The following is a 26,913-nucleotide window of genomic DNA, read 5'->3' as shown; positions in this document are numbered from 1 at the left end:
TTTTCCAGACTCCTGGAACCCACTAATTTTCAAGAATCCTGCAAGTTTTGCCTGTGTGAAAACCAGCAACCATGCAGAAACATACCCTGATACCTACTTGAATTGTCCAAGGTGCTGCAGAAGCAGGACAGCAGCAGCCTCATGCAGCTGGTGGCTGTGTGCCTGCTTCAGGGAGGGTGCCAACTCAGCTTGGAACACTTTGCAAACAACTGGTCCTGCCAGCAGTCCTGCCAGCCAGGTTAAATATTTGGATTTTTGAAGATGCTGTATTCAAACTCACACCATTTGTATGAGGTCAACCTTATAAAGCTGGTGGCACCAGTAGCTAATTCAGCAGCTCTTCTGTCTTAACAATGTAAACACATACGAGTTTGTTCTGTCTACCAGTGGACAATTAAGGTTGGATCCACTTCATGATCTTGTGGCCAGTGGATAAGATTTAGACAGAAGGCACATCCCTAACAGCCATCTTCCCTCAGTAAATTTTTGGTGTCTCAGCTAAGGAAGAGAGTCATCAGTCAGCTAAGCTTGCAGATACTTCAGAGAGAAAGAAAAGAGAGATTAATACAATAAGAAGAACCCAAACAGAATAGTTTCTTCCGATCCACAGGATCAGTATAGCTAAAAACTAAGTGACTTCCAGGAGTCAGCATTTGCAACCTACCTACAGATTGCATGCAGAAGATAAGCAGACTCATAAAATAATTCGAAATGGATGAAACACACCACCAGAAAGCATTAAGAGGAATTTGTCTTATATTCCATGGAAGAAGTCTTCAATTAAGAATCAGTCTTCTAACAGATCCAACAGGAGTAACAAATGGAAATTAAGCACCAAGACAATGACAGAGCAGAAAGAAAAGAGTTTAGTACGAAAGTGTGGATGTTTGATTATCTTGGGACTCAAGTAAAAATATTGTGGTTGAGAGTGCTGCCCTTAAGGAATGCAAGGTTGAACAGAAAAACCAGTGTTGAGAATAAGGACAAGGAAAGTCCCTCTCAGACAGCCTTCATTCTTCTGCCAAAACACCAGAACAATTTTTGCAAGTGATTTTCTCAGAAATCTTTTATGCTACAGTCATGTAAACACACTGTGTTTACACAGTGTGACATAGGAAGTTGTAACTTGTATCATGTTCATGAGAAAAAGAGCACAGCACCCAAGCCAAATAGCCTGGAACAGACAAGGCAGAAATAGACCAAATAAAAATTTCCTGAATTTTCACTGACTTTCTTCTCACTAAATCTTGCCAGTATACCATGGTATCCTTTACTATCTGCCTCCAACCACACCAAGTACCAGGTAGGGACACCTCTGGAAGGTAAATAACAGATTCCAGAACACACAGCTTAAAGGTCTTCAAACAAGCACAGTTCAGCTTGATATTATCATCCACACAGCTCTAAAGATGGACAGCTTGCTTAAGTTCTCTAAAAATCTAAAGGCTTGTTAATTGCTTAAAGTGATTACAGGCAGACTACACTCCAAATAAGCTTTGAACCCTCAGAATATCTTAGGCTGTTTATGATCTATCAGCTCTTCCAGTGGCTTAGACAATTTAGGATGTTACAAATGTTTGGAGTAGTGCAAATTGTTTATGCCTTCTAAGGCTTTAAAACATCTTAAACTGCTACAAGAGAGCCAAAGTCACTCTTAAGTCATATTTGAACTTTCATTACTGTTTTAGCAGAAGCTAACATTGATGAAATAGGCTTGTTTTGTAGATATTATGCCAGTAAACTAAACCACGGAAATACATCTAGAATGGGAGAAAGTAACATCAAAATAAATGCTTAAAATTAGCAAGCATAGCAAATGCTTATTTTTAATAGAACATTGGAATGTGCACACACAAAGTTGCCAAGCTCCAGAACCAAGATCTTGGTTTGGTCAAGTCTCAGTGAGATCCACAGGGCAAGCAAAGTTTTATATTTTTAATCTTCAGCAGCTTTGAAATTATCCAACTAAAAAGTATTCTGTTTAGCATACAGGGGAAACTGCCTACAAAAAAAAAAAGGAAAAAAAAGGAAAAAAATCATCAAGAACCCCAAATTGCAATTATTACTCCAATTATTCACAGTTTGTAGACATGAAGTTAAGACCATTTGCAGACAGATTTAAAATAGGGAACAAAAATGAAAAAAAAATAAATTGGCTGTTTTATTTGCTAGCTGGATTCATTAGCAGAGTCCTGCTGGAAAAAACCAGGCATAAGGGACACCAAATAAAACTCCCCAAATAATATGGATTAAAAACTGGAAAATTAAAGAAAAAAATCTTATTGGAAAGCCAAGGAAGTAAACAAGTGAACAAGGAAGGTCTAGTATAGATCTGTGGAGAAAAAAAAGGTTATAAGACAGGCGGGGAACTCGTGCTGCAAGAGAGGGAAAAGACATTCTAAAAATAAACATGAGGAAAATGGCATTAGAATGGAAAAAGGACTATTCGTTAGTGAGGCTAACGACAAAAATCAATGGTGTTTCAAAGTGGACAAGATATTGAACTCTCTTCTCTGAAGTCTCCACTTCTGAAATATCCAAGGGTACTTGTGTAATTAGGGAGTCAGAAATATGCCAGACACAGCAGCTAGTTGCACTCATTTCGTATTTTTTTTTAAAAAGTTAACTTTTTTGAGTCATTTGCACCTGTTTTTTAATACATTTCAAAAAAAAAAAAAAGAGGAAATGACAAAAGGGCAAAAGAGTCAACTTAGCAGCACTCTTCAAAAAGAAAGCCATACTTAAAACTGACTATTATTGTCTTCTAGGTGTAACTTTTATCTTTAAAGAGAGTAATATAACAAATAGAAAAAAGAAGATATATTGAAACAATGAAAGAGTGAGCCATATGCAGTAGGCAGTTAGTAAAATAATTGCTTGCATGAAATTTAACTGCTTTTGAAGACAGAATTAGAAAAAAGTACAGGAAGAAAAGGTGGCAGGTGTGATCTGAATAGATGTAACTGAAGCATTTGGTAACTGTTTTTAACAGCACGTGGCTGTGCTCTTACAAAGAGCTCTACTGAAACTGAGAACTAGTTAGGGCCTGCAGATGACCAGTGATGCAGAACACAAATTGGTAAATACCAGGCTATGATTTCTTAACACAGAGCTCTGTACCGAGTAACTGAAGACTTAAAGCAGCTTTCAAAATTTATCTTTAGGAATCATAGACATATTTAAATGAAATTTTCTGAAGGCAACTTTCACCTAATGCCATCAGTCATCCTGGATATCCCATTCACATACAAAAAGGGAAAAAAGAATAAAAAATGGTATTGGAATGGAAATACTGTTTCAAGCCTCCACATTAGCAGTCTACTTCTGCAACTGCAATGACCAAGCCTCTTGGCACTGAGGTTACCTAGGCTTCCCTTGCAGAATTTGGAAATAATTAATTTAGTTTATCTTAAATGCAAGAATGACAAAATCCAAATGTATACTTGCAGGATGCATCTATAGTGCAAAATGGGCCATCTTTCCTTCTTTTCAGTCCTTTAATCAATCAAAAGCATCTTTTATCCTCCTTTAGACAATTCAATGTATCTTGTGGTTAACAGGCAGCAGAAGTGCAGGACACACATTCACTTCCTTCTTAAAGGCCCTGTACAGATGCTGCCTTTCAAAAGGCCATTTGCTGGGAGGACTCAGACATAAATAGTATCCCCAGCTACCCCAGTTAACAGTTGTGAGAACATTTCCTATGCAGGGCTGCTAACATCCCTTGGTTACACATGAAGGAAGACAGTTCTCCTTCTGTCTCCTTGTTTACTCCATCCTCCAGAAGCTATTCTTAAGAGGCAAAAGATGTAGCTTATGCTGCTGGGGGCATCATGGCTGGAGGCTGCAGAGCCTGAGGAACTGCGCCAGCCAGCAGGGAGACATGATGTGCCAGGCAGCTGCATAGATTACCACCTCTTTACCAACACTGATAACTAGATGTAGACACATTGTCCCCATCAGTAGATGGGAGGATATGCTATTCTCAGAGAAAAAAAAGATTGGCACAGACAGACAAATGCAGTGATCGCTTGCAAAGCATAGGAATTTATCATAAAGATAATTTTCCTAGAATAATTTCATGTGAGACAGATCTCACCCCAAAGAATTAAAATATGCACACTGAATCAGTTGAGACTCTCCACACCTACTTCCCAATGAGAGAAATCTAAGGAATGCTGCCTCTGAACCAGATGCATCTTCAGGGGTATATTAATTCCATTACCAGAAGCTCTGACAGCTGAAGAAATCCTTCCTCTCTTGTGGATGCCTGCATTAAAAAGCTAGCCTTAAACAAGGTGTTTCAAGAGCTTGACATTTTCTCAGATCAGTGAGGTTTCTGTAACAGTATTTGCAAAAGCATGTGAGCACTGATCCCTTCCAGAACCTGCTTCTGAGCACAGGAGAGAGGACACTCAAGATGAAACAACAAACAATTGATATTTGGATCCCCTGCCTTTTTCCCATGGTGTTCCTCCACAAGCAAAGACAGCAAAGGGCAGCATGCAGTCTGCTCCTCACTACTTTTGGTCTCACCTGCTTATGTTTTGCAAGACAGTTCATGTTTGAGATGCCCCACCAGGAATGTTTCTGAAGGGGAAAGCTCTTGTTGGGATGTGACAGGATAGGAAAGGTTGTGAACATTAAGAATCAATTTCCTTTTTAATTCAGTAGAGGTGTTTCTACCATACAAGACCGACAGAGAGGATTTCATTCCATGATGCAAATCCAAAGATTCAGAAACAGAATCAAACCTTGATGTATGCAGAGTCAAGAAAGGGAGATTTACTGAAGATTATTACTGCTCACAGTTACAAAGGATGTCAGGTAGAATGTAGCAAGAGAAAAACATCCTTGGGGAGGCTAAAAAAGCCCTAGCAGCCATGCAGAAAAGTCAGTGTGCAGCAGGACAACAGAGGAGTGGGGGAATTCACACTGCTGTATCACCTCCTGTGATGGACCTCCAGGCCACAGTTGAGTAGCACATAGTAGCTCACTTCACTTCCTAAATGGAGCACACTGCCTCACGTGGTATGCCTAAAGGGATTCCTGTTTATATCTGACATGGCTCTTCCACTGAATATCACTGTTATCAATTTAGTGTCTTGATTTAGCTCAGTGGTGCCCACCCTTGAAAACATGGCAGCCTTAGAGCCTTTCAATACCACACTTCTGGACTGAACACAAATTCATCTTAAATCCAGAAAGCACAGATTACCATGGGTCAATCTGAAGCCATGTGGAAGCAGACAGCAGACTCATGATCTAATGGGTATGCAAGTCTACCAGTTAGCAACCTTCACAAGAGTGAACTACAAGACCCTTGGAAAAGAAAAAGGCTGTCACAGCCTCATAAAGACTGCAACCTGTTCCCAAGCCACATCTGAGCTAACATTCTTTTATCAGCAGGATTTGCCTGTGAACCACAGACCTGAGTCCTCTTGCTCCAGCTCCAAGATCAGACTTGTGAACAGTAAATAGTCTCTCCTGTCGATCACTTGTAGAGGAAGTTACTTCCAAAAGCTGGGTTCCTGCTGCAAAGGAATCCAGTCCCCTGGGTTCTTTCACACACACCATTCCTCAAAGACTTAGATTCAGAGGGTAAAGTACACAAAGTTTTTAACAGGCCACAGAGACCTGCTTCCTTCCAAGAGACCTGCTTCATTCAGAGACCTGTGCTCTCCTTCTGAGAGCACAACAGCTCTGAGAGCCAACTTGTCAACACCTATTAAGATGGGAACCCTGGATTTAAAATACCAAAACCTGCCTCATGGCTCAGCAGCTCAGTCTCACCCTCAGTCACAAGTATTCAAGTCATACACTTGTCTCTGCAAGCTGAGCTGCACTTCCAAACAGCTGAATCTTTTGCATCCACCCAACAAACATACAGGCTATTGCAGAAATCATCTGGTTGCCACCCTCCTCTAATTTGCCGTCACACCTAATCAGTCAATTTGTGCCTCTTTGCTCTCTAATAAAAAACCTATTTATTTATTTATTTATTTATTTATTTATGTATCTAGATCCAAACTGCTAGCCCCATTATCCCAGTGGGGTATGCAGCCAGGTGGCAATATGCTCACCTGGATGACAGCTGAAATATTTTCATTTATATTGGTGTCGGAATAGTCACCATGGATTCACCAAAGGGAAACAAACCACCCTTAGCCAACCTGATTGCCTTCTCCAATGGGAATACTGGTTAGATAGGTGAGGGAAGAGAAGTGGGTGTTGTCTACCTCGACTTCAGCAAGCCTTGTAACACTGTCTCCCATGTTATCCTCACAGGCAAATGGGAGCTGCAGGATGGATGTGAGGATGAAGCAGTAGATTGAGGTGGCTGAATGACAGGTCTCAGAGGGTCATGATCAGCAGCACAGAGTCCTGCTGGAAGCCTGTAACTAGTGGTGTCCCCTGAGGATTAATACTGGGCCCAGTACTGTTTAGTTTATTCATGAATGACTTAGATGAAGGGACAGCTGCCTCCTCAGCAAGTTCAGTGATGACACAAAGCTGGGATGGCCGATATAACTGAGTGCTGGGCTGCCATTCAGAAGGACCTTGACAGGAATGAGAGATGGGCAGAGAAGAACTGACTGAAATTCAAAAAAGGCATGTGCAGGTCCTGAACCTGGGAACCTGCATCAGCACAGGCCGAGGGGCTGATCTGCTGGAATGCAGCTCTGCGGAGAAACACATGGGGGTCCTGGTGGCCAAACTGTCCATGAGCCAGCAGTGCCCTTGTGGCCAAGAAGATCCGCAATCCTGGGGTGTATTAGAAAGAGCTTTAACAGCTCTTTGTCAGGTCAAGGGAGGTGATCCTACCCCTTTACCCAGCCCTGGTGAGGCCAAATCAGGAGCATTGTGTCCGGTCCTGGACTTATCAGGACAAGAGAGACATGGAGCTCCTGGAGCAGGTTCAGTGGAGGGCTACACTGATGACTAGGGGACTGAAGAGATGGTGTCAAGAGGATGGAGCCAGGCTCTTCCTGACAGTGCTGACCAACAAGCAATGGGTAGAAACTGGAACACAAAGTTCCACCAAAACAAGAAGAAGGACTTTACTGTCCAGGTGACTGAGCACTGGAACAAGTTGCTCAGTGAGATTCACTATCTCCTTCCCTGGAAATACTAAAAAGCCATCTGGTCACTATCCTGAGTTATGTGTTCTAAGGGATGCTGCTTGACCAGAGGTTGGACTAGATGACTTCCAATGGTCCCTTTCAACCTTGACCACTCTGTGATATACATTTAAACGGTTCTTGCTTCTCGGATATTTATGGAAGGCTATATAACCCCCTCCTCATCTTTCCTTTTTAGCCCTGATAAAGACTCCACACTGAAGATTTTCTTAGATAAAATGTTCCCCTGATCCCACTATCAAGCGCTCTATGCTACTGTGCAAGTTAAAAGGCAAATTTTAAACTATTCCAGCTTATATATCTAGCTTCCTCTACACCCATATTAATATTTTGCCACCTCTGCTGTTAAGCATCTTGTATCTCATCCTAGAACAAAATTTTTTCTTACAGCCTCATGTATTGATGGCTTAATCACCTACAATCACCCAAAACCTCAGGTCTTTCTCCTCCTCCGTCATTTTATCTACTGAACTCAGTGTAATTAGTCACTAAGTGCACTTTGTGCTGTTAAATTCTCATTTCTATAGCTCCAGGCACTTTAACAGCAATCTGATTCCTTTGCAATACTTTGATTTTTCTCTGCAGTGACAAAGCTAATGTCACATCCTCGGCAAATTTATTCAGTGCACTCTTACCAGTTATTAGTGTAAATAGTATTAATCAACCAGTTCCAGAACTGCTTTTTTAAAGAAGCCAAATGACCTCTTTTTTGACTGAGTCCAGCTGTCAATAACGTTGTATTCTTTCCTTTAACCAGGACTTCACCCACTCTTTACCTGATTTTGTTCTAATTCTTTAGAAATTAACTAGATTTATTGTAATTCCAATATAGGAACTGCCTTACTAAGCCACAGATATTTTAGACTTAGAGCAAATCCCTGGCTGAGCCTTTAATTAGAAATAAAACCATAAAATTCTCAAGGACAGGTACACAACCTACTATACTCCACTCCAGGCAAATTACAATGCATTTGATCCCACTTTACATGTTTGGTTTTTTTTTTTGCCTACCTTCAAAATGTACCCTATAAATTTGTGTACTGAGATTACAATAATGGACTGACAACATAATATGACCTTGCCATTTCAATTTTTAACCAGTGTTTCTTTTGAACACTGCAAGGAGACTACTTGCATAGCATCCTATTATGAGTCTACGGAGTTTCAAGTTAGGCCTTTTTTTTGTTTCCTTTTTTTGGTCAGCTTGTACTTCCAGTCTACTCATTTAAATCCTCTACTTGAGGAACAGCTGCTATTTCAATCTGTTTATATGATTCCTGTAGTACTTGGTTTCAAATGCCTCCACTGCATATGGGAATTAAGAGCCAAGGAATTTTAACAGTATCTGCTGTTTGCTACTGACCACAGCTTTCTTTGCCAAATTAGAACAGTGGTGGGGGGAGTCAGTAGTACAGTGTTTTCCTGCTGTTTGCTAGACTATCCTCCATATATCAATTATCAATATATCCTCCTCTATCAATTGCTGAATCCTGCATTTAGTATTTGTCTTCCACTGTATTACTGTGTATGGAAACCACACAAATATTTTTCATTTTCTCCCTCACTGCTCAAGTTAAAGCCAATACACATACCAATCTCAAAACAAGTTTATTAAGCCAGGAACTACTGAGATGGCATGTCAGGATTTTTCCTTTCTCTAAGGATCTGTCAAGTAGATCTGGAACAGACACCACAGCTGCAAGCCACTTCTACTCTGATAGAGCCTCCTTCACCTTTGTGTTCTTATGTTAGTGCCTCAATGCAAATTATACAGCTCAGTGAGTATCTACACCTTCATGCTGAGGTTAACAAAACACTCTTGACTCTTTTTAGTCTATAAAATGGTGCAGTTGAGAACAGAACACATTAGGTGTCCTGCTCCAGAAAGAACCCACCAGACCATGTGATGTTTACAATTATCACCAGAAGCATCCAATCCACCAGCAGGAAACCTGCTGAAGCATTTTTGTCAACCCCCCCCAATAAATCTCCCACCTAATACAGCCACCTTGTTTCATGTTCACATACAAAACACCTATTTTTGTTGGAATAGTGCATAATTAACACGGTGAGCTAAGAAGGTTGCACATGGATGTTGCAGAAGGGCTGATTGTGCTTCCATAACATACCATAAAAGTGTTCATATTGACTCTTTAATTAGTGAGGTGCCAAGAAGAGACATGCCTTTCAGCTTTGGGGTGTACTGCAAGAACTGGAGTGGAAATCTAATGTGGGGTGTGTGAAGCCAGGACAGCTAGATCAAGCTTGACTCTGCAGCATTCAATCAAAGAATCCATCCTCAGGGAGACTTCATTTCCCTGGGTTCTCATCCAAGTTCATCTCACGAACCATAATCAGCAAACTAAATCTTAACCATTTTTCTATACCGAAAATAGAATATTCCCAAATTCAAGAAATGAGCCATTATTCCTGAATAATTCTGCTTAGAAAATACAGCAACTATTCTTAAAGAAATCCACTTATCCTGAAAGAGAGTGATTAGAGCTTATTCCATAACAGTATCTTATAGAATTTCATGTATAAATAAGGTCTTGATGAAAGATTATGTTCAAGAGAACAAGAGGGCTGTTTGAAAAGCACTGCCATTCTGTTCTACCAAAACTGGTCCAATCTGATTTCCAACCAGACTTCACCAGAAGGCTGTGGTGAATTAGTCACTGTTACAATTGTATATATTTATTCTGATTTCAGCTAGTGATTCTAAACTGACAATATGACTCTCCTCAAGCACCACATGCCTGATGTCATGGCACAACAGATGGAGTCCACATGCATGTGGTATGATCACCAGCAGTGCTGTAAGTTCCTAGCTGCCAGCTTTTAAGCTCCAAGGAACTTCAACATGTGAAGCACAACCCAAAAGAATATTAAGGTAAGATACTACCAGAAAATAACTGAAGCAGAGAAACTCCTTAAGTGTCCCCGCAGCATGAAAGAAATGTGGTCCCAAAAGAACGTTTGGACAACACAATGGAAAGAAGGGTTTCAACAAAGTAGGATGCAGACACTCCCCAGGAACACTGAAAGCAATACGTGTCACTGTCATCATCTGTGTCAGACCACAACTAAACTAGCTTGTGCTGAATTGTAAGCTTATAAAAGGGGCAGTACACTTTTCACAGCTCTATACAAATGAAAGAGAACTGAAATGTACATGTCACATCACTGGACTTTAGGTGAGGACACCAAAATAATTCACTGGCTTGCTCATAATCATGACAAAAATCTTTGCAGTTTCATAGAATCTCTTGAATACTGAAAAAAGTATTTGATAATTCTAGGTCAGCAACTTTCAACCTGGCTGGTGGTCTTCAAGAAGTCCTTGAAAGCTGAGGAAAGGTCAAATTTCCTGTCACTGTAAACCTTCAGAAATCTATAAATCCACAGAGGGTGAAAGACACTGCACTAGTCATATGAGAAATAAAGGATCCAGAAATCCTAGTAGGACACGGGAAATAACCTGAGCTAATGAACTGCACTTCAAACACTCTCTGAAGTTCACCATCAGCAAAACAAATACTGATTGTAAGAGACTCAGGTAAACACTGTGGCAGTCCAAAGGAAGTATCAGGTATTGGGGTTTTAGGACGCCTCAAGCACAAGAAAAGCCGTGTTATCCCCACTACCTGAGAACAGAATGGCTACAGCAGTTACAGCTCCATGTAGTGCCCCCTGTAAAGCACTCACTCTGGTCGGCAAATCACCAGGTCCCCTTTGTTGGTGCCGTATGCCAATCCCAGGCCCGGCTCGGGCAGCCAGCGAGCAGAGTTTATGCTGACGTGTCTCCTCTGGTCGGCAGGCATCGGGTACAGAACGTTGAAAACTCTCTGGAACAACAACAGGAGATTACTTGACAGGACAACACAAGGCAGGAGAGCCAAGGAGGCTCAAACAAATTTCCCCACAGCAGCATAGGAGGCCATAGAGATATGTCACTTTACAGGATTGCAGGCAATCACTTAATCAGCAGTGAGAGTAAGCAGCTGCTAGAAATGCACATACATGTGCCCTTAAATCTTTAATAGGCTGACTGGCACACAGCTGTGAGGCATCCAGCAACCCAAACTGGGTATAGTGACAACAATCCATTTAGCCCAAAAATATGACACATGGAAATCATAAAAACAAAGCTATGGGAAATAGAAAAAAAGCAGTAATGAATCAGTTTGGCTACTTAGAATAGAGAGGGACAAGATGCTTCAGTGTACTGGGCCATCCAAGTATCAGGACTTTGGAAGGGTAGGACTGAAAACTGCACTTACAAGACCAAATCATTAAGAGAATTTCTTCAAAAATTTAGCTAGTACACTGTCATTACTGTAACTAACAGACTTTGAATCTGGATTTTCAATGGGATAAATCTAAGTGAAAGACTAGATTTTCTAGTGGGCAAGCATCCAACCTTCACAAAACATTTCCTCCAGACTCCACAAAAAAGGGTATGGTGGTGAACCAGTGAGCAGGGGTGGGAATAATGTTATGATGGAACAACAGGATGAATGTTGATGGGAATGCACATCAACCACCGCACTGCTGAGGTGACTTGAAGTAAATAATTAGAGTCATTAGGATGGTACTTATCAGCTATCTTAACAAACTGGGGCCATTTTACTCCATAGCTCTGTTGCCCACTGAATATCTTGTCTGTTTGACAATTTAACTTGAGAAGCATGAGTCAGGGAGTACTTAACTATGTGCCCTCCAATAGCTAGTACCCAGAACCTTCATCCTGAGCATTCTCTATGGACACAAAGCAAGTCAGAGCAAAACAATATAGCTGCATTATTTCCCATCACCAGTAACAAATTTAACTGCTCCTCTGAGGAGGTCACATTAGATGAGAAAAAAGGATTTCTCTGTATGGCAGAAGCTGGCCACTCTTTGCCTTGGCTGTATCACTCAGGAGTTAGTGCATTCAGAGAAGCTCAGCATTTGGGCAGAAGGAACAGGTCTCTAGGGGTTTAGCTATGTCTTACCCATCTCTGTCATGTCAGTCCCATTCCCCTGCCCTGCCTCGCTTGCTTGGGGCAGCAGGGATGGAAGGGGAAGGGGAGAAATAGAAGGGGGGGAATCAGCTGTACAATGGTTAACACCTGTTACCATGGAGATTAGGGTGCACTCCCAGATGGGAAGATTGGATTTGGAGGAGGAAGGAGGGGAAAGGGAGGGGTCTGCCAGAACCAGGAGCATAAATTCATAAAATAAGCTTTCTGAATCTCTCAAGACTGCAAGGGTCTTTCATCATATCCTTTGGCAAGTCAGAAGCAGTCAGTTTCTCTTCTACTGAGAATGACTTTGTCACATCTCAGGAAGCCACCACCTTCCTGGGCTAGCAACAAGCTCTCCCAGCTGGCAGGTCAGCTTGCACAGCTGTTCTCCCACATGCTCCATAACCAGCCACACCAAGGCAGGAGACTTGCTGGCTACAGCTAGGCTTTACTGCTTTTACTGCTTTGCAGTAAACAGCACCCCATGGAAAATGCTCCTCCAAGGACATGAGTCTGGTTTTGACAACCTGCAAGTGCTGGCTGAGGGCTGAATCTCAGAGACAAGATAGCTTTAAAATTCTGCATCAGAATAGTTGCTTCATCATTCCACTCCATTCAAATCTAAACAGCTTGTCACGCTGAAGAGCTCCCCTCCCCTGCTGCTTCCCACTCCCACGCTAATGGGACAACTCCATGCAGTGTTAAGGGTGATGACATCCGTGCGTGTGGTAATTAGTACATAAAAAGAGAAAGCAGCTGTACTGGCATAATCACCACTCACAGCAGTAACCAGGACCCAGCTAATCAATCTGATGCAGTCATACAGACTGTCTGTTGCAATTGCATCCATTAACAAGACCCCCTACTCTATACACAGAGTGGAAAAAAAATTTAAGTTCTTTCAACATCAGCAGGTCCTTCTCTTCAAAGAAGGTCAGAACTCTGCCAGGAAGCACTATTTGCCATAGATCACAGCTAATTCCTTTTGGATTTTTTTTTTTGTCTTCTTGTTTTGATTGTTAAATCTTATAAAAGTTACTGAGATATTTCAACCAAAGTAGCCAGCCTGAAAACATACCACAGACTCACCACACCTCTTTGCTGTGGATTGTTCAGGCTTTGTAATTCTGAACTTCTAGGAAAAATGCTCAGGTTACAACAGGAATCCTACATAAACACAACTCTCCAGCTTCTAGGTCAAGTGATTGGTGCCAACCCTCAAAATCTTAAAATTAACAATACAGATGCATAAAGCTGATAATTCAAGAGTTTCTTTTTATTAGGGCTGGTCCACACATTAACTGCAGGCCATGTGTAACAGCCATGTTGATGGCCAAGGGTTCAGTTTGGAAATGCTGTTGTAAAAGTGCAGTGATTGATTTTTAAAGATGCCCATCATACTCCCAGAGTTTCCAGAGAGCTTATTTTTAATAGTGTGGCACTTTCAGTTACAAGATATCATATTGCACCACACCTTATCAGCCCATAATCACCATCAGCAGTCACAAAAAGCTTCCATGCTCTTCACCATAACCAATGTCAAACTTGCTCTTAGCATCACTATACTCCCAATTCAATAATACATGGCCACACCATTAGACATGGCAATTCAGCATTTTAGAAAGTTGACAGCTGCCTTTATGTCCAGATGCTCTTCTGAAATAGTTTTGAATGGTATGTTTCTCTAACAACAAACACTGAAGTCTGAGGTGTGTGAGCTTCAGAACATACCTATGGAAGCTTAAGCCCTAGGAGGTAACACAAGTATAGCAAGCTGTTCTCTTCTTGCAACAACAATAATGTATAAATATCATTTCAGTACACATGGTAGGTCCTACTCCTTCCCTTTAGGGCCCCATGATTCAGCCTGAATTACACAAAGCAGTTGCTTGACCTGTAGTTATGTTTGTAGAAAACTCTGTCTCTGGTGATCTTTCCACACTCCACCAAGGATTCCAGCAGTCTCCTGTCATTTCAAAGAGTCCATCTCTCCTTGAGTTCAGGGCATGTCAGAAAGGTAAAAAGCCTTTGTCTAGAAAAACTAAAACTGTCTAGGTAGCTAAACTTCCACACAAAAGGCAATTTGTACCAAGGGAAAGCAATAGTCACTAAAGAAACAGGTTGGTTGCTTCCATTTTGCATCCCTGTAATCAATCATGAAGTGTGGGGAAAGATTTGGTTGATTTTTGTCTGCACTTTTCTATTTCCAAAAACTGTACTAGAAGCAACAACTTATCTCTTTGGTGCATCTTTTCCATCCTCATTCAACAGGAGAGGGGCATGTACATCATGCACTGAACTCTCTAAAGCTGCTTTCATTGCTTCATAGCCACAGGAAAAGACAGCTCAAAGAAAGCAGGGCTATAATGCATGAAGACAAGGAAAAAATAGGTCCTCAAATTATTCAAACAAGCTGCATTTGGAGTGCAAAGGCCACCTCAAGCCCACTGTTGCTGCTTCCCCTCCAACTTGTCATTGCTGTCACATCAGTACTGTCACAGCCACTAACTTAGGTATTTACTTATGGCAGAGTGCCAGGGGAGGCTGCATGACAATCAACAGCCTCAAGGAATCTTTCTCAATGATCTCTTCCTCAATGTCAAGCTGACAGGCCCAGGGCACAATACATAAGCATAGAGCTAGACAGTTAATTTATACCTGCCCTGGAGAGGTAAGAAAACTTTTTGCTGGAAGTCTCTCCTACATCCTCATTATTGAGCTAGTCCTTCTGTCTTCCCCTCCCATTCTGTACTAGGGAAGCTGCTGCTTTTTAATAACAAATTAAATTCCACCTTTCCCCCCCATTTCTGGGATGTGCCAACACTAGAAAACTGGACAGAGCAATTGCCAGGATGCTGTCAGTCATCAAAGCAGCAGCAGGCTGCCCCAGGTCTGTGCTCCTGCTGCCAGCTGGCCACGGTGCTGCACTCGCCCGATCCAGGCGGCGCCGTGCCTGGCCAAAGCAGAGGCAGGGCATCATCTGCACAGCCACCGCTTTGCTCAAGGCCTTCCCACCCCTAAGGAGAGCAGTGAAAAGCAGGGGAGTGTTGAACACCTCTTGTTTGGCAGAGTGAGACCTTTCTTCTCTCTGGCACTCAAGAAAGAACAAACATGTTTTGAAGCTGGAGAAGAGAAAGTTTTGGCACAAGCAGTAGGAAAACTCAGCAGGAACTCTTGCTTTTTATCTTTTTTTAACTCAATAGAGACACTTCTGCTCTCGACTAGATGCATCTGCCTACGAGATGCCAATAAATTTCAAGCCATTACCTTTGCTTAGGCCAAGCAGTAAGCTGGCTATAAGATCAGCCTTGATAAGGACTCCCGGGGGGGTGGGAGTGCAGCTGTTGTCTCCTTTACATGGGGAGATCCTGTCATCCCTGAAGCAGATAAGGTGGGTTTTTAAATCACAAAAAAAGCCTAAAACATAATTATGAATTTTCAACTGAATTATATTTCAACCAAAGGCTGAGAGACAATGAAAACACACAGGGAAAGAAATATCTTAGTTAAACACTAAAGAAACCTCTTGGAGGACTGGTAAAATACACAGTTTTGCAGCTACTCTGACCTGGGTTGCCAAGGAAGAGCTTCAGACCATTTATCTATGCTAGATGAGTATAACTGTAAGGGCAGCCAATAAATGTACTTCTCACCTCCACAGATGCAAAGTTTGTTTTGGTAAACAAAGTGCTCTTCATGTGAGTACAGGTTATACTACCAATGCAGCCCTAAAATCACAGCCACTCCACAACACTGTATTAAGTTCACTTAAAGTACATCTCCAAGCAAGTCCTACATATAGTCTGAAACTACTCAAAGAGCATTAAAACAAATGCAGAAAGTTATGAACCCCAATTGTATTTGCCAGAGCAGCAGATAAGATGCAGTGAGAGCATGAAGGCATAAGCAGAGCAAGTTTGACTTAATTTTTTTTTGATTGCAAGAACCTTGTTAAGAGATAATTTAAATTAAATTAATTATCTTTTTTTTTGCCTCCTCCTAATACTGTGTTACCACTGAAAGACCTTACCTGACATTTGTATAATGTCAATGTGTTGACTAGCTTACCTCTGACACCAAGGTATCAGGTAAGTTTCTATAAAGCATCTACCACTCCACTGAATACACCACATGTCCTTAGCCAGTAAGCCTGAATCACTGACTTCTATTATGCATTCAATTAGTTTGTGTTTTTTGAAGGCCCAGAAGCACCATAAGAAAAAGACATTCTAACCTGATCTCCTTAATAAACAGCACAATATTTTGGCTAACATTACATTTTTTGCTTTGCTGTCTATTAATGAATTTCACAAAATATGATGAAATTCAGGTTTAAGACTTGCACTGTTACAAACTCCAGAACCCTCTGCAGCAAAATTCAAGCCTAGCTTGTCTAAAGCAGAGCAAAGCAAAGTAAAACAAAACTCCTTGGGATAACTAACTGATTGCTCAATACATTTATTAATAAGACAATGTATACCACCAGCATTTTGAAACATAGAAAGTCTCCCCTTTGTTTGGAAGGAGTCTCTGTGCCTATATGCAGATGCAGAGAAAAAGGCACCTATTTTCCATGATGAGATGGGGGAAAAGATTTGCTTTCTTGCTCCCAGTCTCTCCCTATTAGGCAGGTTGGTCTATGCTGCTCAACCCCTCCCCCACAGCTGATTCCTGCTAACAACATACACATCTTTCCAATAGACCTTCTCTGTTAAAATGGAAGAAGTGAAAAATAATGCACTTATCTTTTCAGATTTGTCAGACCTATCCTCAAATGGATTTTATCGTCCAGTGCTCAGCACAAATAAAATTTCTTTCAACTCCATTTATCTTCCTCAGATGCAATAGGATTATATATAAAATTTTTCTTCAGTCTTTACCAATATAACAAACCTCTTTCTGCCTTTTTCTGCACCTGTTTTCCATGCAGAAAATCCTAGCTTTGCTTTCTGAGCCACAGCAAATTAAATGAAAACTCTTAAATTTTCAACAACTGAAACCTTTCTGTGGATAGTTGATCCAATTCCTAAAACAGGCTAGCACCAGAAAATCCTGTTGGATGGATTGCAAAATTTTCTGCTAATATAAAAGATTCTTGGTTCTTCCTGATCCTGGTTGATTACATAATTTATTGCTGATATTTCAAATTCAGAGAAGTCTCATTAAAGCTCACCTAATCCTTTCTTTCTTTAGGTGAGTTCTTCGCATTATCAGCTGGTACTTTATTTCACAAGCCTGCCATGCAACTACTACATTTAAAATTAACTAATGGGAACAAAGTCTTACGAAGAAATGGATCATCTCAGGTAACAAAGCTCTCACTCAGGAAAATAACACACTTGCAGTGAAGTGGCTTGTTATTTTACTACCTGTCTTTCAAACGCTGTAAAACCAGGGTAATAGCTCCAAAAACCTCCTTAGGGGACTGGTCCAAACTGGGATCTGAAACCGAGGGTTGAGTAAGCAAGAGAACAAAACAATCATCTTTTCATTTGCACATGCAGATGGTTGGAAAAGATGAAAGGAGAGAAACAGGAATGCCAAAGGGATTGGAGTGGCAGAAGACAGATACACGTGTATGTATATTCAGCAGAGATGCACAAAAAAACTGAACTGTGCAAACAGGACTGTATCCCACTGCTGCTCTCTCTTCCAAAAATCACCAACAGCTCTCAATGCTGCATCCATCTAATAGACATACCGCCATTTCTCTGGCAAAAGGAACGGCAACTTTTTTTTTATTTTTGCCCTTAACTCAGACTGCAAACCAAAACCAGTATCTGTGAATTCCTCATTAAATGTCATGCTGAGACTGTAACAGCAACATCTACAATATGTTAAAAATCCAATGACAAGAGCAAAGGATTTGTGCACAGCTGCCATTCCACTCTGTTCTCTGTCTGCTGAGCCTCAGTGGAATGGTATACAAGATCAAATGTCAACAATATGTTGATGACAGAGCTACATGCATCCTTATCTAGGTGAAAAGAGGCTGACATCCAGCTGTCTACATGTCTGGAAGGAATAAATACAAGAGGAAAGAGTTGGTTCAAATTTAATTAAATGAAGATGGTAGAAGAAGTACTGGAAAAAGTTTTTGTGAAATAGCAAACAGTAATTTCTTCTCAGCCCATGCACAGTTCAATACAAATTGGTAAGAATTCACTTTGGCTCCCTTCCAGCTAAATGACTTGGGCAAGATGATTGCACATAAATAATCTCATATGTAGAATCATGTTTGCTATCATTTCTTAAATCTGGTTAAAACTACGTACCAAACCGCACCAAAGCTAATAGTAGCTACCGTGGGGCAAATAGGCTCAAGGCCTTATCTGAACTGCAAGAGCTCTGCTCTCCAAATACTGGACCACATATTAAACAAAATGTCTTGGCTCTCAGTTTCACATCCCACTAAGTAAAAACATCCTGAAGAGACGTCATTTGCTTTTTCTTCACACCAGTTTGCTAAAAGGGATGGTTAAACATTGCTCCCATGTTTAACCATCATGTGAGATATTAACACAGTATCTTATGAAGGATTCTAATGAGTTTTTAGTTTCCTCTAAGCTGTGTCTTAGCAGACTTCAAGCAGACACAGGTGAATTGGTCAACACAGAAATATATCTAAGTCTTACAACAAACTATTCCTGTGCACATCTCTGCAAATCTTCATGCCATCCGCACCCCCAAGGTTGTGCTGCATTTACCAGTGATGTTGGATACAGCTCTCTTTACAGTACCCTACATAAAAAGTGTTTACCAACATGGGTTTTGGGTATTATCTGTTTTCCTAAAAACATCTGACAGAATCTGCCAATACACAGAATATATAAACTACTAGGTCTCAATGAGACAATAATGCTCCACTCTATTAAAAGGAGGAATTTCCCATTTCAGTCAAACAAGCATTCTGTTTCCATGTCCTTTTTCTAGTATCAACAAGTGCCTGCAGTCTGTGACTTTGCATGGCCTTTCAAAAGGCCAAAAAACATTTATGTGGTTTGACTTCTGCCAAGAGTGAAAAATTTCTGTGGGCAGTAATTGGACATATTATTTGCAGTTCTACTTGGAGTCATCAGAAGATCACCCTGTTGACCTGAAGATGTCAAATCTTTCTTAAAAGAAGACCCAAGGGACCATACCAACACATTCTTCAACAACACAGTAAGAGGCTGGTACTTTCTTGTATGCTACTCTTGTTCTCAGAAATACGTTAGTTCATATGAACTCTTTCACTGGACGTAATGTGTTGCAGTAAGCCATCTCCTCATATTCTCCTAACCCATTTATTTTCACATTACCAAGGTTTCTGATAAAACTAACTTGTGCCCCAGTGAAAGAGATGTGCAGGGTATTTGCTTTCAGGATTAAAGCTTGGTTGCTTATGGCTGCAGGAGCTTGCACAGCTCACCCAGAGAGTCAGTGAGTGACCTTTGCAGACAATGCTGGATACATTTTACTGACACTTGTATGAAGCTCAGAATGCAACAGCACTCAGGAAAACTGTGCATCTTTTTACTGTGCATTGTACTCATTAAGAGTTAATATGCTACAACAAAAAAAAGCTTGGCTTTGTGCTAAAACTCTGCAAGTCTTTCTGTTTCAGGCCCTTCTTCCTGTGGTATTTGGAATGCTCCATCTGTTTACGATGGAAATGTACAAATACTCTGTTCCGTCCAGGCTATTGACCGACCACTTAATCAGAATGTTTCCCAAATAGCAGCAGTCTTGTCAAGAACCAATTCTGCATCTCCACAGCCTGAATTTTTCCACATTCAAAGCAAGTGCAGCACTTGAGATGGGGATTGGTTAAGTCACCTTATCCCCACAAATGGTATGATTTGCTCTTCAGCTTCATGTCAATCAAATTTTTTCATCACCTACCTCACTTTTTGTATCGTCAGCTCAAAAGCTACTTTCAAGGTTTCACTTTAATTTGGATTCCAGTAATCATGTTTGGCTGATATTTCCAAGTTATCTTCCTCTGGGTAGAATGAAAAACACTAAACATTGCAAGGGCATCAGCATTTGTGAATGCTAGAAATAAAACTACCTTCTGGCTGCCTTTCTCACTAGTACCCACTGCTATCAGATCCAGGGCAATATGATCCTTACTCTTCCCATGTTTCTAAGGACCTTCAGCTCCATACAAGAATCTAATTTCATGTTCTTTAAAGTCCTTTAATGTCCGTATATGCTGGGAAGCACGTGGAATTCAAAAATCACCCTAAACCAAACGGCTTGAAAACAGGCATGCTTTATTTAGAAACAAATTCCACCTATGTTTTCAAAACAGGCTACAAAACCTATCCTTACTGCACATTTGGAGTCCTGTCTCCAAGCTTTCTATCTCTGAAACTCAGATTGCAGACAATTGCCAGCATCACTGCTATCTGTACCACCCCCAAACTAGATATCTGCTAAAAGCAATTCCTTCCCTGTTCTCTCCAGCTACAGATACATTTCAGAGATTTGCAAAAAAATCCCCCAAGAACACAAGCAACAAACACTTGATGTTCATGCATACCCCTCCTGTTAAAAGTCAACACTACTAGAAAGATTTTGTTTTTCAGACTGAAGTTTAAAAATTGTTCTTTAGCAGAGCGAGGTTTCCATGTGAAATGCTAATCAGACCAATCTGCAGGGAGTGAGCAGAAAAAGCATAAACTTCTACCTCACAACTACCACATTTGATGATAACTCATGACTTTATTTCTGAACAAAATTCGTAACTGTCAAATCACAACAGCCCTGACCTGTTGTGAACTCTACCCAATCTCTCTGAAATACTGGCAGCAAGATGAAAACAGGCAATGTACTCTTGTACAACCAAGGTGCTCCTTAGTACAATCCAAAATAGCTGAAGTTCTCAGAAAATTGCATCAACAGCCAGTGAATTTCTAGTACAATTAAATGTATTAAAGTTTCATGTAATAAAATTAATTAACTGCATCTTCAAACCTCTCTTTTAACAGCAAGATGGAAGAAACTCTCCAAGCAATAGAAATCTGCATTCCATTGACTGCTAGTTAAGGATGTGGAAGAAGGTTAATCTGAATCAGAAATAATCATTGCACTGGTCAACAGTGGCTTGGAGGCCATGGTGCCAAGCCTTGCTCTTACAGTTCATTGACTGCAAATCCAAAGCCAGGAGGGAGGCAGGGAGGAAGGCAGGCAGGCAGGCAGGAAGGCAGAAGAACTGTCAAACAACTTATGAGAATTCTCAAAGAATGTAATGTAGCATTTCTTTTGGGAGTTTTGGAGTAGGGTATAATTAAAATATCCACAAAATATTGCTTCAAACATGACTCTGACTCATTTTTAATTAAGAGTTTGAGTAACAAGTGCTTTGTATTACAAGCTGTTGGCAGAGAGGCAACAAAAATGCTTTCTGATTCTCTCTAAGGTGCATATTAAATTAGATATTAAAGAATACAGTTTCACCAGGTTTCCTAAACCTTTTTGTTCTGCATGCTGGCAAAGCTATAAACAGATTTTTACTCAACTGAATATGAATATATCAGCTGTGGTAAGGACAGTGTGCTAGGAATATGATAAAGTTTCCTACTTAAAACTCTATTTTCATTTTGCATGCCTTGAAAAGTATTACAAACTTATGAAGGAGTCTTACTGCAAAACTCAAGGCAGAAGAAATACCTGTGGTGGATGCACTAATTTTTACAACTAGACAGAGGAACAGTATTAACAAAATGGACAGCTGTACACTTTCTAAGCTTGGTTTTGTGGACTGCACAAAGACAACCAGCAGCACACCAAAATGTTGAAACAGTATTCAACATCACTCAAGAGGAAAGTTCTTTAACCAAATTAATTCAAACTGATCTAGCTGTGACCCTGTCACACATGCATAAAGCTCCAAGTCCAAAGCTGTCAGAAATAAGATATTTTTAACATCTTTAAACATTATTTGGAATAGGGGAAAACAGCAAAATAGTTAGCAAATCCTGCTAGACTGGATGGATTTCAAAACGTGGGGGAAAGGTTTTGGAAGCTATAAATACATGTGCAAGAAAGATGAAAAAAGCAACCTTTAGAATACATGCAATCCATCTGGAGAAAAAAAATCCAGAACTACAGCAGATGAGAAAGACAGAAATGCAATGATGTGGAGCAAGTCTGAGAAGCAAGAGTGGGAAAAAATGGTACAAAATTTTCAGTGCACCAAAACAGCATCCCCCCCCTGAAAACTAATCCACCCCTCAATGGTTTCTGACTGCATAAATAAAGGCTGCTATCCAAATAACTACCCTCTGTGGGCTTCTGGTAAAACTGTGCTTATCACATTAAGTACATTTAAACACATCCCAGAACAAGGGAAAAAAAAAAAAAGAAAGAAAAAAAAGAAAATAAAGGTTTTTTGGAGAGAGTTCAAAAGAAAAAAAACAAAGTTGGAAGATTAAATTACAAGAGAAGATTAAAGAATACAAAGCATTACTTCACTAAACGGTGACTAAGAGTAGGGGTATAAGCATTTGAAGACATGAAGATGAAGAAATATAAATGAAACATTTAGACAGTGAGCTTGCTGATTTAGCTGGCTACAGAAAAATGTCTCCAAAAGACAAGGGCTAGAAGCCATAGCAACTGGAGCTTAGAGCAAATGTAAAGGAGAGATGAGAGGAAGATGTGATTTTTTGCTAATCGGACTTCTCTGTCTTAACTTATGATATGGTAAAAAGACTGTAGGAAGGGCTACTCTAGTTTCTGGCAGAAAAAAAATATGCATTTCACTAGGATCTTAAAATAGATGAAAAAGAAACAGTACTAGGGCAAACTAGAATTTTCAAATGATCTTACAGGATAGTGTTTCCATGTACTTTGTGATCTTCTATCCATGCAGCTTTTACCAACTTTACCTGTAAACCAAATTGTACTTTTTTTCTTAAATACATTTTAATTTCTGTCTCTTACTTTGAGAGGCTTGTACCAGAACGGTAGCTCAGAACCACATCTGAAAAAGTGCTGACTGGTGCACCAAAGGATACTTTCATCATTTATCTTCCCTTGCCTTATAATATGGAGCAGATGATGACAACAAACAAGAGTTTCAGATCAGGTGAATCAAGGAATTTCACCCAGTGACAAGTTTGCCCCCAGTGTCAGGTCACTAGACAAATGCAACCCTTGTACACTGAGAAAACATTGTATGGCCAAAAGTAATAATAATTAGAGAGGCCTTTAAGAAAAAAAGAAAAGTATTTTAGAAAAGAAAACAAGAGGAAAAAAAGATTTCTCACGGAACGAGTTCCACAATGGTAAAGTTATCCCTCAAAGTGAAAATTGTGAAGATTTGTTTTTCATCTCCTAAAACAAGTCACCTGAATACATGGTCTAGAACTTGAATCCAACCCAAATTTCAGCTTTAGAAATTACTTAGTTCTGACTCCTTAACTCTCTTTGTGCATTATGAACTAGACACGGCTTTTATTACCTAGAACTATCACTGAACAGCTGTTGTGCTTCACTCATTAAGAAAGTAAGACACACATGTTCTCAACTCTGGCATTTAGTGAAAAGATGAAGGTTTTCCCTCAGGTACTAAATTAATCAAAGTGGATCACAGTTCAGCTGCCACACAAAGCAGAACATAAAGATAATTCCATTGCCAAATATCCTTATAATATGCATTAAGAACTAACTTATAAATAGCCAGCACAGCCTGTTTGGGAAAAGCATGGTCAACTTCAGTTTGCAGGTAGGATATGAAGCTTGGCCCCTACCCTTCCTGAAACTGTTGATGGCTGCTGTCCTAGAGGTCACTTGCTTTTAGGAATGATAGAAAATGATCCTGAAGCCTCAGCTGATATGCTGCCTCAGCAAAATCAACTGTAGTACCACAAGCAAGATGCAAATCACCTGAAAAGGTACAAAATACCTACTAGGTACTCTGAATGATGTCTAGCCCTGGGAATGTATTACAACACAGAAGGTATTTGATCATCATCATATTTGAAACGAGAGAAAAGTTTCATAGTTCTGTTGTATTTACATTCTCCTGCCATGTTTGCATACATCTGCAATAAATTCCTTTGTGTGCTTATTATTCAGTGGTTCTGGAGCGTTCTCTGTTGTCAGAACCCAACAACTAACTACTAGGCTGGAGCCAAACACACATAAGCAGGATACACATATACTCACCCTCATAGAGGTTTCTCCACCATGGGGCTGTTGCAGCCTGAAAACTTGAGCAACCATGTGTTCTGTAGTGGGATGCAACAGGATACGTCGGGAAGCCAGTCCCACCATAACATATCTGCCCATTGGAGACAGGCTCACAGAAATGGCATTAGGTCCTGTGAAGAGAAGAGGGGTTATTTCTCTCATGAGTTGACATCCTGCCCCTTGTTTTATCCTCACAGCTTTTTCAGTCACATAATGTATGCCATATTAATCTCATTCTTACAAGGCGTAGAGAATAGGGAGACCGGCACAAGTTACAAATTTTATAAGACATTTCCTTGTTGTAGGTGTTCTGTCACTAAGACAATGAAGTCCTTTAAGGAATTAAAAACTATTCTTCAGCAGCTCCCCCATACCAGCACTGTACTTGTCCAGACCATATCACAAGCCTCTCCCCAGCAGTACTGTCTGTGGCTGGCTAGATGGCCAATCCAATGTTTCCTGCTGCTACAATTACTGATGCTCAAGCTATTGCATCTTACTGATGGCTGAAGTTCTGAGGTTGTCACACCCTCACCCACCCTGACTTCTTGCTGTATGCTTACCAAATCGCTTTGTGTATAGCATCTCGCCCAAGTTGTGGGGTGCCAGAGAATATACAGCCAGTATTCCTTCATCAGGGAAGCCTCTCTGACTGCTGGGAATGAAGGCTGCCAGCAGCTGCCCATCAGCAGAGATATCACAGCTAGCATCATTGTAAATCTTGCAGTTTTGGACAAGCACATTCACAGAGGCTGCAAAGAAAGAAATGAATAGTGATTATAGTACTAAAGTTGAACAGAATACAGTAAGATGTAAACTTAATGTTGGACAATGGACAGTACACGCAAAAGGCACTCAAGACATTTAGCTTCCTCCAGAAGTTTATGAAATGTTAATACCCTGATTAATGTATAACTTGCTCCAAAACGGAGATAAGACATTGCAACGAGCCCAGGAAATTAAATTTATTCACCTCCTGAAGCCTTCAGCCAAGAAATAATAGCAATTGCACTTTATCAAACACTGCCCTTTGTTAAGCATAACAGCATCCTTTGCAAAGGACAGCACAGTTTAAACAAGTCTCAAATCATGACACTGACAAACTCCAGCAGCACTCTCATTAGAAACAGTATGTCTTAATTCATTTCCCCTTCTCTCGTGGAGCGCCTAGCTCCCGCTCTTCTCATCTCCAATAAACAGGAGATGAGTGAAAAACTCCTCCCTGCAGATACAGACATTCATTTCTTACAGCTGATTTCCATACTCATCTTGGATAAAGTCAGTGAGAAAGGGCAGAGACTTCTCCAGCCAGTCTTCCATTTAATTATTCCAGTATCTGAGACACTCATGCATATCAGTGAAGTAACTGTACAGCAGACTAGTGAGCAGCAATCCACAAAACAATATTTTATTTTAATCCCTGCTGGTAAGTTGCTGGGTGACCTCATCCAAGTGTTTTCCCCTTCATACCTCGCATATGAAAACTACAAGCTCTAGTACAATGAGGTTCCAAGGCCTCTAAGTACCATCTACACCAACAGTTCAGTGGCACCTTGTTAAGACATGGCTGGAGTGATGTCTACTCTACCAGCCTAACCTAACTGCAGTTCAGTTTTTCAGGAGGTTTGAAGCTGAACCTGCATATACTATCTTTGTGATAGGGAAATTTCAGGTTCTAGTATTTTCAAACTCAAGAGTATAGAGATATTAAAAATTCCTAGAAATAAGGCCCACGTTTGCAAAATAGAAAGTTTGCATGGTAGAAGATGGAACATCCTGTCTCACATGTTTGAAGCTACAGCACCATGTAGAACACTGTTGATTTCTACAGTCCAGAAATGATCTTCAGATGAAAAAAAAACACCAGACAGACTATTCTTAACCCAGAAGAGGCCTTAATATGTTCAGCTACAATTGCAAGCAAGTTTATGAAGGTATTTCTTAGTCTAGATTCCTTATTAGTTTAGCAAGGAATAGTACCGATGGCACCAACAGTACCATTCTTGTACTAACAGTACAAGAATGCTTTGTGCATATTTCTGAAAGCACAAACTTGTAAATAAAATTAAGGCTGTAACTCAATACTTCAACAAATCCTACCCCTTGTTCTCAGCACCTGTGTAGAAGAAAGCTGCATCAGGGAACTGCTATGAGAAATTACTGATTGTTGTCTAGGTCATTTTTTTAACCAGAACAGTTTCCCAATCCAGTACACCCCATGGCTGCATAGTTGCTTGCAGCAGCACAAAAAATACTCATGAGAGGGAAGCAGACAGGACTGCCCTTCATACAGCATTGCTGATTTAAAGCATTCACTGAACCTCATCTTTAATTCTTCTGGTCTCAAAGACCTTTCTCCTGGGAACTTCTTTCCCCTGTGGCTGAGTATCAACTTCTATCTACTGTTCCATTTAGGAAACTCTGATGAAAAAGAAGATGAGGATTAAAAGTGGACTATGTAATTACATTCTGTACTAAACCACCTACACCTGTACCCTAAATTTATTCCACCAATTTTTCAGTCTTGAAGCTGCTAAAAACAGTAATTTTCAGCCTAGTATAAACAGAAAGGTGCTGAA

At 40.4% G+C, this 26,913-nt stretch overlaps 1 protein-coding gene across 2 annotated transcripts in view; it reads right to left on the bottom strand.

Moving 5' to 3' along the window:
* AMBRA1 (autophagy and beclin 1 regulator 1) overlaps nt 1-26,913 on the bottom strand; it is a 127,496-nt gene that overhangs the window by 17,486 nt on the left and 83,097 nt on the right. For both annotated transcript variants that reach the window (XM_066552258.1, XM_066552259.1), the window contains 3 exons: nt 24,898-25,086; nt 24,311-24,465; nt 10,851-10,990 (listed from right to left, as the gene is read on the bottom strand). In XM_066552258.1, coding sequence (XP_066408355.1) covers nt 10,851-10,990; nt 24,311-24,465; nt 24,898-25,086 — 484 coding nt within the window. The remainder of the gene's footprint in view (nt 1-10,850; nt 10,991-24,310; nt 24,466-24,897; nt 25,087-26,913) is intronic.

The sequence above is a fragment of the Molothrus aeneus genome, chromosome 6 (genome assembly GCF_037042795.1).
Source record: "Molothrus aeneus isolate 106 chromosome 6, BPBGC_Maene_1.0, whole genome shotgun sequence".
Taxonomy (NCBI): domain Eukaryota; kingdom Metazoa; phylum Chordata; class Aves; order Passeriformes; family Icteridae; genus Molothrus; species Molothrus aeneus.
This window is presented reverse-complemented; position numbering and strand designations above follow the sequence as displayed.